The 14,104-nt window shown below is 35.4% G+C and overlaps 1 protein-coding gene across 1 annotated transcript in view; it reads left to right on the top strand.

Annotated features, from left to right (window-relative positions):
- The window catches only part of Pikfyve (phosphoinositide kinase, FYVE-type zinc finger containing), an 80,767-nt gene extending 69,290 nt beyond the window's left edge, over nt 1–11,477 (top strand). The window contains exons 34-42 of the mRNA XM_042678998.1: nt 213–310; nt 3,784–3,948; nt 5,257–5,316; nt 6,210–6,386; nt 7,081–7,184; nt 7,865–7,993; nt 9,018–9,279; nt 9,709–9,783; nt 10,297–11,477. Of these exons, the coding sequence (XP_042534932.1) occupies nt 213–310; nt 3,784–3,948; nt 5,257–5,316; nt 6,210–6,386; nt 7,081–7,184; nt 7,865–7,993; nt 9,018–9,279; nt 9,709–9,783; nt 10,297–10,412 (1,186 nt within the window). The 3' untranslated portion in view covers nt 10,413–11,477. The remainder of the gene's footprint in view (nt 1–212; nt 311–3,783; nt 3,949–5,256; nt 5,317–6,209; nt 6,387–7,080; nt 7,185–7,864; nt 7,994–9,017; nt 9,280–9,708; nt 9,784–10,296) is intronic.
- The last annotated feature ends 2,627 nt before the right edge of the window (nt 11,478–14,104 follow it).

Genomic DNA, 14,104 nt, shown 5'->3' with positions numbered 1-14,104 from the left:
ATTCATCTTTATAATTATAGTGTTTTACTTTCCAGTAGATATTTTAAGACTTTTTCTTCCATGTTATAATCTATATTTATCTAAGTTATAAATCAGAGAATTTATATTGTGGGAGGGATTAGTTGAGGGGTAGATTCGTGCGGGAATTAGTATATTTGCTATTTTGTGTCTTAATAGTTTAAAATCAATCTTCCCTTTGCTTTTCATCTTAGTGTTTTAGATAGCAGACCAAAGAGTAGCAGTCCTATTAGATTACCTGAAATGAGTGGAGGACAGGCAAATCGTACAGCAGAAGCAGAACCACAACCAAGTAAGTTTACAAATGTATAAATACTTTCTGTTTCTTTTATTTATGATTATGAATGTCATTCATTAAATGAATTTAAACATATTTGAATATTTATTTTCCATATCTTTTGCCTTTCATCTTTTTTACCTTAAGTATAGGTTCAAATTATTGAATTTTAAATTCCTAAAAGCTACTTAGTGTATGTAAAAAAAGGAGGAATCTGTTTTTTGAGAACTTAAAGTTTAGAACATTATATGATAGCATATAATCTATAACCTGATTATATCTCTTAACCTATGAAATGTAATTGCAACTTACATGTTCAATTTTATAGTGTGATTGGCACTATCAAAGTAAATTGTTACATATTACCTCCTTTATTTTCCACTATAACCACATAAGGATTATTTGACATAACTCCATTGCAGAAAGTTAAGAATTAGACTAACTTGCCTTTGATTTATTGCAACAAATCAAAGACTAGATAAGTGGAATTCAGCAAACTGAAGAATTTCTGCATGGCAAAGGACATAGCTAGCAAGATAAATAGAAAACCTACAGAATGGGAGAAGATCTTTCCTAGATATGCATCAGACAAAGGCCTCATATCTAAAATATACTTAGAGCTCAAAAAATTAAACCCTTCCAAAAACAAATCTTCAAAGAAACAACAATCCAATTAATAAATAGGCTAAAGACTTAAAAAGAAACTTCTCAGAAGAAGCAAGAATGGCCAATAAATACATGAAGAGATATGGCCATAAAAGAAATGCAAATTAAAACATTGAGATTCTACTTCACCCCAGTCAGAATTGGCCATTATAAAAAAAACTAGTAACAGATGCTGGTGGGGATGTGGCCAAAAGGAAATGCTACACTGTTTGTGGGAATGTAAACTTGTAAACTTGTTCAGTTACTCCAGAAAGCAGTATGGAGGTTCCTCAAAAGACCAAACATAGAGCTTCCCTATGACCCACCATTCCTACTCCTGGGCATTTATCCAGTTGACCACAAACCAGGCCACACTAAAGCCACTAGCATAACCATGTTCACTGCAGCATTGTTTATCATAGCGAAGATATGGAATCAACCCAGAAGTCCTTCAGTGGACGAATAGATCACACACACACACACACACACACACACAAACACACACACACTCACACACTCACACACACAATGGAATCCTACGCTTCCATCAGAAAGAATGATATTGCCCCATTTGTAAGGAAATAGACTTTGAAAAATTTTATTAAGCCAGACCCAAAGAAACATAGGTTGCATGGTTTCCCTCATTTGTAGTAATTAGGATGTGTCTATAAATCTATAAATAAACACAGTGGATGGTAAAAGGCAAAAATTTATACTTGGACATGACAAATTAAACAGGACTCTAAAGACACAATGAGAGCAAAGGAGGATAATTGTTAGGTGAGGATCACAAAGGCTCATAGCTATGTGCAGTAAACATCATAGAAAATGAACTCCAAGAACTAGAAACAAGAGGTTTTTTTCATTTTACTTGTGTTTATTTCTTGTTTTGTTTTTTGTTTTCCCCTTTTGTCACTGTTTTTGATTTCTTCACCTTTTGTCTTGTATGTAAGTTTATCTATTTTGGGGAGGGTAAGGGGAAGCACAGAATGGTGGGACAAAGGGTGAACTAATTCAGCAGTGATACTCACTAGACAGGGTGTTGAAAGTGAACTATACAACTTGTTGGGGAGGGAGGTCAGAAGGGAGAAAACTGTGAGAAAGCAAGGGAAAAGGTGACAAAGTAGGTTAACTTGCCTAACATTAGACTTTAGTCGTAGAAGTGGAATTTGAACTTGGATCTTCTTACCTATTTGTCAGCAATGCATTTGGCTACCCAGGTAACACAGTTCAACAGACAGTTCAACCCCATTCATAATATAAGAAGTCTGATTCATAATTTAGATAAATATGGGTTTCAACATGGAATAAAAAGTCTTGAAATACCTCCTGGCCATAGGAAAAGGTAAAATGCTGTACTATATGGAAAAATATTCAAAAATGTAGGCTTTATAATAGTTCCCCCACCATCATTAGGAATACCTCAGTATGGCCTTAAACAAGTGATGAATTTTCTAAAATAACTTCCTGGCAGTGGGCAATTGCTGGCATTTGTTAAACTGCACAGTATTTTTTTTTTTTTGGGTCCGGTTGTGGGGCCTGAACTCTGGACCTGGGCGCTGTCCCTCAGCTCTTCAGCTCAAGGCTAGTGCTCTACCACTTGAGCCACAGCGCCACTTCCGGCTTTTTTCTTTTTGCTTATGTGGTGCTGAGGAATTGAACCCAAGACCTCATGCATGCAAGGCAAGCACTCTACCACTGAACCACCTTCCCAGCCCTGCACCGTATTCTTATAGCAATATATAGTGGATAGTTTCTCTTGGATTATCTTAAGTTTTCCTCATAGATAAAAATATTCTGATTTTATTTACATTTGAGACAGAGAGCAGGAGAGAAGGGGACAAGGTGTACCTGTTGTCTTGTATTATGCGACTATATTATCTTTGCCTCCTTCAGTCTAGTGGTCAGAAGTGAGTCGTACAGGCACCTGTACCAGTATAAGAGATCATGAAGGTAGCAGCAGCATACTCTGGTACAAGCCATGATCTATTTCTTTGGCCTCTACACATAGCTCCCCCTACAAAAAACTCTTTTTCTTGCAAGAATCCACATTGGAGATTATGAACTATATTTTCTGAGGATACCAACAAGATTATAATGTAATTGATGAATTTACAGTATTAGAATCAACACTAATACCATGATTGAAACTAAATACTAGAAATAAAACTAAATGGCAAGAAAATCAATACATAACTTAAAAAAATAAGGGAAGGAAGAGCTGGGTTGAGAGTGGTGAGTGAGAATGTTGACAGGGGTAACATTGATCAGGATGCACTGTATTCATAAATGCTGTGGTGAATGTTAACTCCTTCGTGAAACTACTTAAAAACAACCAAAATATCACTTAAAAAAAAGAAAACTAAAGAACAAACTTTCATAAATTCTTGGACATCCTGTAGTGTTCAATTTTGAAAGATGCTATATGCAAAAGGTTTTCCTGTTAAAATACAGGAACACAAGATAAAAAAACGTTAATTTATTAAAATTTAGCTTTTGAAATAGTTTTGTGTTTACTTTTTAACTATATTAAATATTATCAAAATTAACTTACCCTTGCTCATGGTATGGTTGAAAAACATTTTTGAAGAGCCTTCTGGAACATTTCTCACATTGTGATATTCAGCTAGCTGAGCCCTACTCTCCTAGTTCTGATAATAAGGGCACTTAACTACCTAAAAACAACACCTGTAACAGCATATGGGATAATCTGTGCAAATAAAAATATTTCTGTAACTCAGATTTACTAGGAGTATATAATGGTAACTGCTAACAAAGTTGAAATTTTTTATTTTTTATTACAACAGCCTGTACTTAAAATTAATGTTACTTCTTATTTTCAGCAAAAAAGGCTTCTGGAATGTTGTCTTTCTTCAGAGGGACAGCGGGGAAAAGCCCTGATCTGTCTTCACAGAAGAGAGAGACCTTACGTGGAGCAGATAGTGCTTACTACCAGGTTGGGCAGACGGGCAAGGAGGGCATGGAAAATCAAGGCATTGAGCCCCAAGGTTTGTTAAGTAGACCAAACATACTTATTCTCCGTTTTAATTTTAATGATTAGTTTCAGTTCTTTCTTATGGGCATCACTAGATAGTTCTTGTTGCTGAAGGTAGAGCTTTCCCTGTGTTCTCACTTGTCAGTATGGTGGGTAGCAATGCCATAATGTGATGCTTGGAGAGTCCATCTGGTTTCAGATGTTATTTTCACTTACTGTGGTAGAACCAGAAATCCTTGGTTGCCATCCTTATAAAGAGGCAAAAACAGAGTCTTCTCAGCCCTCAGGCTAAATGGCTTCTGCATGTAAATCATCTGTCTTGTTATGTAACTTACAATATATACTCAAGTTTTTTTCCATTTCACTCTTTCTCCTATGTTTCTTCCTTTTCTGATCTCTGGAAGACTGGCTATTTATATCCACATTTATTTTAAAATGAATCTACCATAAGCACAGTGGATTTAGCAGTAGGTTTGCCAGAAAGACCAGTAAAATAAAAATAAAAAAACTAATTAAGACTAATGAGCTGGGGAAGCATCATTCCATACACCTGGGAACACCTGATCATATGCTTTATGGAGAAGTCATGGAGCTAGGCACTGGTAGCTTGTGCTTATGTTCCTTATATCCCAGGAGACTGTGATTCAGAGAACTGTGGTTCAGAATCAGCCTGGGCAGAAAAGTCTTGGAGACCCCCATCTCCAAAACAACCAGCAAAAAGAAGGATGGAGATGTGGCTCAAGTGGTAGAGCACCAGCAAGTAATCACAAGACCCTGAGTTCAAGTTCCAGCACTGCAAAAAAAAAAAAAAAAAAGGCTAGGAAATTCTTATTGTAAGAGCTGAGTTACTGTACTGTTACCATAGGAATCACTTAAATGTCAGAAAAAGTATTCAACCCAAATTCTCTTTTCATTTCTCTTTTTTTTAACACATTGAGTGATCATAAAATCATATACATTTTAATTGTAATCATCTGAATACAGTGCTTATATGGTAGTAACTTAACTCAATTTTTTTTTTCTATAATGGGGCTTAGGAAAGCTTGTATTTGCTTGCTCATAGCTGGCATTTTACTATTTGAGCCATCTCTTCAGACCTACCTGGTTAATGGTATCTCTCAGAGCTTTCTTGGCTAGCTTTGAACTTTGATCTTTATGCCTCAGCCTCCCAAGTACCTAGGATTCCAGGCATGAGCTACTGGTGCCTGGCCTAACTCAAATCTTTTTATAGTTGACTTGTAAATTTGTGTTGCTGTATCCAGGAAAAGAAAGGACAATTTAATCTAAAATTTTACTTTTATTCCTGATATTAAATCTTTAGATGAAATAGATGGAGGAGATACACAAAAGAAACAACTCACAAATCCTCATGTAGAACTTCGTAAGTATGCAATAATATATTGTCTGTGTGGGGAAAGTGACCATAACTGAGCAAATTCCATTATGTGAGATTTTTAGATTTGTACTCGATTAATATCCTGCCCCTTCTTCTTGCTTTTGGTTTGTTCATGAGTGTGAGATGTAGTTTTGCTTTGTAGCCTAGTTTGGCCTATAACTCATGGTGCTCCTACCTCAGTCTCTCAAGTGGTGGGATTATAGGTACCCATCATGCCTATCAAATATTTCAGAAATGCATATTAAATCTATGTTGAAATAGGTTTAATTATTCTATAAATTTCATTTGGAATATGTATCATTTAATCTATAAATTTCATTATAATTTAAAAATTCTACTTTTAAGTTTTAATATTTAAGTATTTTTTAACTAGGTCATTGAGAGCCACTAAGATTCACAGACATTAAGATGCTTATTAAGAATTTCACCTAGGCGCTGGTGGCTCACGCCTGTAATCCTAGCTACTCAGGAGGCTGAGATTTGAGGATCAAGGTTCAAAGCCAGCCTGGACAGGAAAGGTACTGTGGCCCAAGTGGTAGAGTGCTTGCCTTGAGCTGAGGAGCTTAGGGATAGCTCCCAGGCCCAGATTTCAAACCCCATGACTAACAACAACAACAACAACAAAATTGGTATAAAATAATAATAGCCAGTGTGAAATTAGAACTTTTAATTATTTTGAAAATAAGTAATAGTGAGTAGATAATGTTCTCTAATAACTCTGAAGATCACTTTATCCAAATTGTGCTATATAGGGATTTAGACTTCACCTAAAAGACACTGTCACAGAAAAACCTAAATGATGGCATTCAGTGCTTTGTGGAATAGACAGACATTTTCCGACTTATTAAAAGAGTTTTTTTTTTAACTTTTCTGTGTAGAATTTTCTGATGCTAATGCCAAGTTTTACTGCCGTCTGTACTATGCGGGAGAGTTCCATAAGATGCGTGAAGTGATTCTGGGCAGCAGTGAGGAAGACTTCATCCGCTCCCTATCCCACTCCTCCCCCTGGCAGGCTCGAGGGGGCAAATCGGGAGCTGCATTCTATGCCACGGAAGGTAAGTCTTTTTTTAAAAAATCATTTACTGGTTAGTATTGTCCATTTTTTCCCCCTTGAGATAATTTACACATTACTTGAACTGTTAAACTACAGTATTGACTGTTTACAACGTTTTCTAGCTATATTTCTATTTGTGAGAAGATGTGATATTTCTTTAAAAGATAAGCACACACATTTTTGTAATGAGACTCAGACAATGAAGTCATTATTAAACTGTGTAGTTCTGAGTTCTCTAAATGTAGATAGAAATAGAACTTGTACAAAACTCAAATGAACTGATGAGAGAACAATATGGGAATATTTACAGAATATTATGACCATTTATATTTATTATTCTCTCTGTCCACAGAAAGCAAAATTATTTAAGAAATTACAAGAATTTTGCTACCTGAAAAGAAATTTCATAAATCTGACTTACTGGATTGTTAGCAGCAAAGTGGATGAAATTTTACTTGATAGTGCAAAAATTTAAATGATCTAACAATGAAATTGACTGTGGTACTATCAAAAGTAGAAGCTAGAGGATCCCTTCAAGCTTTTCAAAAGAAAACTGTGTTCTCATAAAAAATTCCATTGTGACAGCAAAAAATACTCCTTAAAAACAAAAGCAAGCAGATAATTTGGGATCTCTAGGATTATTTATTGTAGTTGAAAATATATATTATGTCTTAGTGAACTTTCTGCCTTTATAGATGATAGATTCATTTTGAAGCAAATGCCTCGTCTGGAAGTCCAGTCTTTCCTCGACTTTGCACCACACTACTTCAATTATATTACAAATGCTGTGCAACAAAAGGTAGAAATCCTAACTCTTGGTGTATACTGAAAGTTTACTTGTCTTTTTTACATCTTGAAGGTTAGTCCTCTTGGCAGTTTTCCTGTGATAAGAGCAGAGCGTACTTAGATCTCTCTATGCTATTGAGGTATACAATAGAATGCAAAGATTTCAAACTTTATTTCTTTTGTCCTTGCCACTGAGGCATCAAATGACTTCAAGCAAGTTCCTTTTAATTGGTGTGTATACTAAAATATTAAAACTAGATGAAATTAGTTGTACATTTACTAATTTGTCATTTGTTGAGAATTGATGAGAAAGAGTTGTGTCTACTTGTCATTGAGCACTGAACTCACAACCCTATGAAGTTATAAAGAAGTTAATAGTTTTGTTTACTTTTCTAATTATGTTTTATTACATGTTTATTAAGGGGAAATTACATGTCATAGTAAAGGTTTTGAGTTTAAATAACTATGAACGATCATCTTCTGGAGAATTGAAAGATCTACTATTTTTATTGGCATTGCTGGTACACTAACTTGTGAGATCTCAGGGTGAGATTTCTTTCAAAGTCCTCTTGTTATATGAATAAAAAGTCATGTTTGGATATTACATGAATAATGCAGCCATTGATATTAAATTACAAATAATCCTTATGGTTAAAGTGTTAGCTTTCATCTTTGTTTTTTGTTTTTGAATAGAGGCCTACTGCTCTGGCCAAAATTCTTGGAGTTTACAGAATTGGTTATAAGAACTCTCAGAACAACACTGAGAAGAAGTTAGACCTCCTTGTCATGGAAAATCTTTTCTATGGGAGAAAGATGGCTCAGGTAAGATACTGTACTATCTGAAGCACTTTGTATTTCTGGTTCTTAAATACAATGAATCCAATTACTACCCTATTTTATGGTAAATAATTTAGTTTTGGTTAATAATGCATGTAACTTTTAAACTTATTGAAAGACAGTCTAAAGAAAAATTATTTATGACTTGTTTCTTAAATTTACATTTCCAATATTTTAGATTCACAGAATTGGTAGACTAAGAAAGCGGATCTACATTTGCCATGTCAGTTTTAAAATGAATTAGCTGAGACCCAGAGATTGAGTACCTTATCAAAGTCACTTTGTTGCTTTTAGATTTCAGGTTTGTCTAGAGCTACAGCAATGCTCTTCAAAGAGCTAGTCCTCACACTGTTTCCTGTCTGAAAATAAAGAGCTTGTGCCTGACTATAACTCAGTTGTTGCTTTCTTCATTTTGCATATTTTTGTATAAGAAGAGTCTGAGCTCAAGTAAACTAGGTGCTTAGTAACCTAATTGATTTACATTCTGGCTCCTCAGCATCATCATTAGCTAGGAACAGCCAAGCAGCACTGGTCTGCAGAATGTTGTGCAGACCTTCACCTTTGAGTACATTGCTTTTCCTGCCACTTGAATATTCCTATTCATAGCTGTTGCTTCTGCATTGCCATAAGTAATTGCATGGGGGGTTTGGTGTAAAACTTTTAATTTTCTGAGATTATTTGCATCTCTTGCTTTTTACTCCTTTATTATCAGGTATTTTTTTTTTTTTTGGAGTTTCTTGTGAAGTTTCTTAAATGGAACAGATTATTGTCAAATTGTTTAAGTAACTCAGTACCTGAGAATTTCATATGCTACAATCCTATCACTCTGTCTTTTATGTGTAAGAAAATATTGCCATGCATTTAATGATTTAAATTTTAAAAGTTATAATTAAATTTTGTAAAGAAATTTAATAGTAGAGACTTCAAAGAGTGTTTTTGCCTTTTTAGTTTAATTTAGTTAAGCATTGTAACCTTGCACATAAGTGACAAATACTTTTTTTTCTGTTAGGTTTTTGATTTGAAGGGTTCACTTAGGAATCGAAATGTAAAAATGGACACTGGGAAAGAGAGTTGTGATGTGGTCCTGCTGGATGAAAATCTCCTAAAGATGGTTCGGGACAACCCTCTGTATATTCGTTCTCATTCTAAAGCTGTACTGAGAACTTCCATCCACAGTGACTCTCATTTCCTTTCCAGCCACCTCATTATAGATTATTCTTTGCTGGTTGGGCGAGATGATACAAACAATGAGCTGGTAGTTGGAATTATAGGTAAGTCAATAGCAATACTCATAACACACTGTTGAAGCTGGAATAAATCATAAGAATTTTTTGAACTTGGACCTATTAGTAGCTTAGTATATTTCCACAAACTTTCATTTTAGATTTCAAAAGTAATGGTTTTTCACTCTAGTCCATTGTATCCATTTTCCTTATTTCTATTTCCGTTATCTACATTAAATGTGAAGATATTTAATATGAAGATTTTTAAAAAAATACTTAAAAAGAAGGCCCTGGTTTATTGTTGTAAGGATTAAACAGATTGATGTGGGGGAAAACACAGAACAGCAGTGGGCATAGTGTCAGCACTTAATAAAGTTCATTCTCATAGAAGTAATAATGATAGTCATGGATGTTTTTATGTGCCTATGTTTATTTACAAAACCAGTGCTTATTTTGCGTGTTTCCTCCCCCTCTTAGATTATATTAGAACATTTACATGGGACAAAAAGCTTGAGATGGTTGTGAAATCAACAGGAATTTTAGGTGGACAAGGTGAGCAAGTGTTGTTTTATTTACTCTTTAAGCTAACTCCTATGTTTTCCTTTTCAGTTATGACTTAAAAAGTAGTTGCAGATTTTTTTAAGTTAAAAATTATGTGGTTATTTTATAATTTCCAAAATTAGATGACAGGAATTATGTAAGTGGGAAAATACTGAGTTTAAATTTGTTTTAAAATCCTAGGGGTTTTCAAATAATGATTTTTATTTAAAGCCAGAGATTCTGAATAAGAGCTAGTTGTTGATTAACACTAGTTATCTTGAAGTTCTTAAAGTGCTGCTAGCCTAAGTTGTGCACTTAGATATCTCGAGCTCATCTCTTGAAGAAGAAACTGCCCTCAGGAAGGGGCCTGCCCTGCGCCAGGTGGCACAGCACTGTAGCCCTACCTACTTTCTCAGACTGTGCTGGCATATGGCACTTCTCTGTAAAAAGCAGAGGTGATTGGCAGTTGTTGGGTCAATTATAAATGTATAACAACTTCTTTCCCTTTGTCTTTCATAATCTTAGGTAAAATGCCCACTGTAGTCTCTCCAGAGTTGTATCGGACTAGGTTTTGTGAAGCAATGGACAAGTATTTCCTCATGGTACCAGACCACTGGACAGGGTTGGATCTGAATTGCTAAAATCTAACACATCATTTGAAATAGACTATGATACAAAGACCTTTCAGTGTCATGAGTCTTTAGACTGTTTAAACAGAAGGGTACAAACTCCATTAATTTGCTCTTTGTTTTTTGATGCCTTCAAATTAAACTGTCCATAGATTTGGAAGCTGTCTGACATATTCACACTTAAGCTAAATCCAGATCCATCTCAAATGGCAAAGATTAGAGACCAGAAGATACAATGAAAAACTGAGTTCCTGTAATTTGCTAACTGAATTGTTTGAAGAAGCAAACACTATCTTAAATAGGTTGTGACTGTCCCTGTAACTCTCACATTTCACACATTCTTTACCTAGAAAGCATTTGTAGCACTGTTGAATTTGGTGTATGTTTCATATCTAATAATTTAATGTTATATATTATTAGGAGTTCTGAAATCTTAAAAAAATAACTGTTTCATTTGTTAATGTGATGTTAAACAGGATAGCCCTGTTTTTTATTGAGAAATTTGGCTTAAGTTGAGAATCCTGCCATGTTCTGAATGTCCCAGCTTCAAGTGTATGTGGTATATTAAAATTCTATCTTCTCAGTAGGTGATGAGAATTACACTATTAATTTTACACCCCCTTTATGTTGGAGTAATTCTTAAAAGCTTGTTGTTAAAAAGCTTATTTTGTGTAATTAATATGTTAAATGCACTTATCTGCAAGTGCTCAGTTTTTAGGTTTCTGTTTTTTCTCTCTCATTTTCAGGGAAGCGTAATAAATGAGTCTAGAATTACTGAATCCCTAAAGGATTTTAATTAATAAAGCATTTTTTAATGTAAAAAAAATCAGACCCAATTCAGGAAATTGGATGAGAAGGAAGCACTTAGTTGCTTCTAACCATAGTAAGTATCTTTCAGCACAACCAGCAATTTAAGTGGTGGCTAGAGTTACAAAAGTCTATTCTGTGGACATAACTGCTTTTTAATTTTCTGTACATTGACCTGGTTCTGCTATTCAGAAATTTCAATATATAAGGTTATTCTTAGTAAGGAACTTCTTTTTTGGGGGGAGGGGGGTCCGGTCATGGGGCCTGAACTTTAGGCCTGGGCACTGTCCCTCAGCTCTTTAGCTCAAGGCTAGCGCTCTACCACTTGAGCCACGGTGCCCCTTCCGGCTTTTTTCTTTTTGCTTATGTGTTGCTGAGGAATTGAACCCAGGGCCTCATGCATGCAAGGCAAAGCACTCTACCACTGAGCCACCTTCCCAGCCCCAGTAAGGAACTTCTTGCTTAATGGCTTCCTTCCTTCCTTCCCTCTTTCCCTCCTTCCCTCTTTCCCTCCATCTGTGTGTGTTGGTCCTAGAATTTTGAACTCAGGGCCCTGAACTTTTTCTGCTCAAGGCTAGCACTTTACCACTTGAGCCACAGCTCTACTTCCTGATTTTTGGTGGTTAATTGGAGAAAAAAGTCTCACAGACTTTCTTGCCCCTGCTGACTCTGAACTGCAGGCCTCAAATCTTAACCCCTCGAGTAGCTAGGAGTACAGGCAAGAGCCATCAGCGCCTGGCAATAGCCAGCAATTTTGTTTGTTTTTAAAAAAGTGATCAGAAGTACTGAACTTTGAGGAAATATTGTAAGCCACAATATTTTCTCTTGGCTTCTTTTTGTAGCAAGGATAATATGGAGATTTGTAAAGGTTTAAGGATTCCACTGTTTTTAGACTTCCTAAAAGAGCATATTAGTAGTCACAGAAAAAAAAAAAAAAGAAAGCTGAATGTATCCAGTTTCAGATTATATAAAAGTACATGATGTAGGAACGTCTTGGAAAGTTTGCTTTAGAGAATGAAGGCAGTGGTTTGGCATTTGGTGCTTATTAAAAACATGGTTAATTTCGAACTCAGAAGCAAGTTGACCAAGGGCTTATGGCAGATCTGACAAGAAGCCCCTTACTGTTTTTAAACTTGTGTGTGTGCCTTTGAAGATATATAAAACACTGATGATTTTAGTTTTGCTATCAGTAACAAGTGAAGCAGTTATACAGAGGTGAAAGATGGATGGAACATGGTTAGCTTTTCATGATTTTGTGTCAGACTGGAGATGCCAATATTGTTTTGCCTTTGTTCATTTTGTAGGGTTACTTATCCTGTAGAGCTAGGAAGGTGTCTTCCCCTATCTGTAATAGGGTTATTTCTTTGTTTTCATTCCAGAACCATGTGCATAGCTGAAATGTTCCATAAAAATAGCTCTTGATGATAACATAGCATGCCAGGTTTCATTTCCTTGCCCATGACTTGGAAAACACTGCAACCTATGGTAATTTCATGGTTAAACATTTTGAAGCAAGAGTTACTGCTTTAACTATCTTCTGGGCCTGTGTTATAAAGGGGAAACTCACAATTCAACAGTGTCTTCTGTGTGGCACAACACATTCTTGGCCCCCAGCTGCTTGTTTAGACCATGATATCAGACATAAGGTGCTTGGAGACTGCTGCTCAGTTTAAGCACTGAATGCTTTTCCTCTTTTGAACTCCTTTTCAGTGCCTAGAGAATATTAATGCTGAAAAGTTGGGAATGAGGAGAAAAATCTGTGCTTAGAAATCCTTATAATACAAGATGAATCCTGAAAATAATTGATAGTAGCATGAGAAAACTATGCCAACATATCGCTTTATATGAAAATCTTATTTATAAATGTGAAGCTTTTTGATGCCATCAAAACTTAACAAAAATATAGAAATGGTTTACCTTTTCTTATTCCAGCCTAAGGAAAATAAAAGAGTAGACAAAGCTATTGCAAGCCCTTTTTTGTAGTCTCTTGAGAACTTTATAGATATTCAAACTTTCCTACAGAAAGATGTGTAAGTTTTTCCTTGAGATTCAGGAGTGGTTTTCTAGCTTTGGCTTTTATTGAGTATTACAAATGGTTGGGTTGGTCATATTGTATCAGCTTTTATGATAGCCTTGTAACTGTCAGCTTTTTGGCATTTTGCCCAATAGCAGGGCGTTTGTTTCAAACTGCCAAGGAAAATAATCTACCTGTAGAAAGTAGGGTGAGCTTGGAGAGTGATCCAATTGTAAATGAGCCAGATGGGGAAACTGAGGAGGTCATCTTTTTTCCTGAAATGTTGACACACTGACTTACGCAGTATTCGGCCATCTAGTGCAATGCCTTTTTGTGTTTGTCTTTGTAACACGGGTGCAGTGTATTATAGAAAAAAAATGAAGATTACAATCATAAGCAGTTTTATTAATACTGCTGTGTTAGTTTTGTAAAAATGTACATTATGTCTTTTGACAGATTGAATTTTAAACTAGAGAAATAACATTGTAAATCATAATAGTCTCTTAATTTAATATGACAAACTTGCATTAACAATATTAAAAGTACTTAATGTATTATAATGTATATATGTCTCTACTTTGTTCTAGTTCTTTTATATGATTGATGTATTATTTAAAAGATAACTACCTTGACCTTTTAGAGACTTGTACTTGTAAATAAAGAGGACTTACCAATAAGCTGGAATTTGCTTATTCTACTTAAGTTTGAATCTGCTTGAGGGAATTAGCCAAAGGAGAAGGAGTTGGGTGCACAAGCCTTGTCCTTAGCCTGCCCCTTTTGGGCACTGTCCCCTCTCTTCTTTTCCTGGTGCCACAGTTCATTTTGGCTGACAACGCATATGGCTGTATTGGTTTTCTCATTCTTCCTGTGTTTTGTACTTTCC

This window comes from Dipodomys spectabilis, unplaced genomic scaffold (assembly GCF_019054845.1).
Source record: "Dipodomys spectabilis isolate Male_0828 unplaced genomic scaffold, ASM1905484v1 ptg000051l, whole genome shotgun sequence".
Taxonomy (NCBI): domain Eukaryota; kingdom Metazoa; phylum Chordata; class Mammalia; order Rodentia; family Heteromyidae; genus Dipodomys; species Dipodomys spectabilis.
This window is presented reverse-complemented; position numbering and strand designations above follow the sequence as displayed.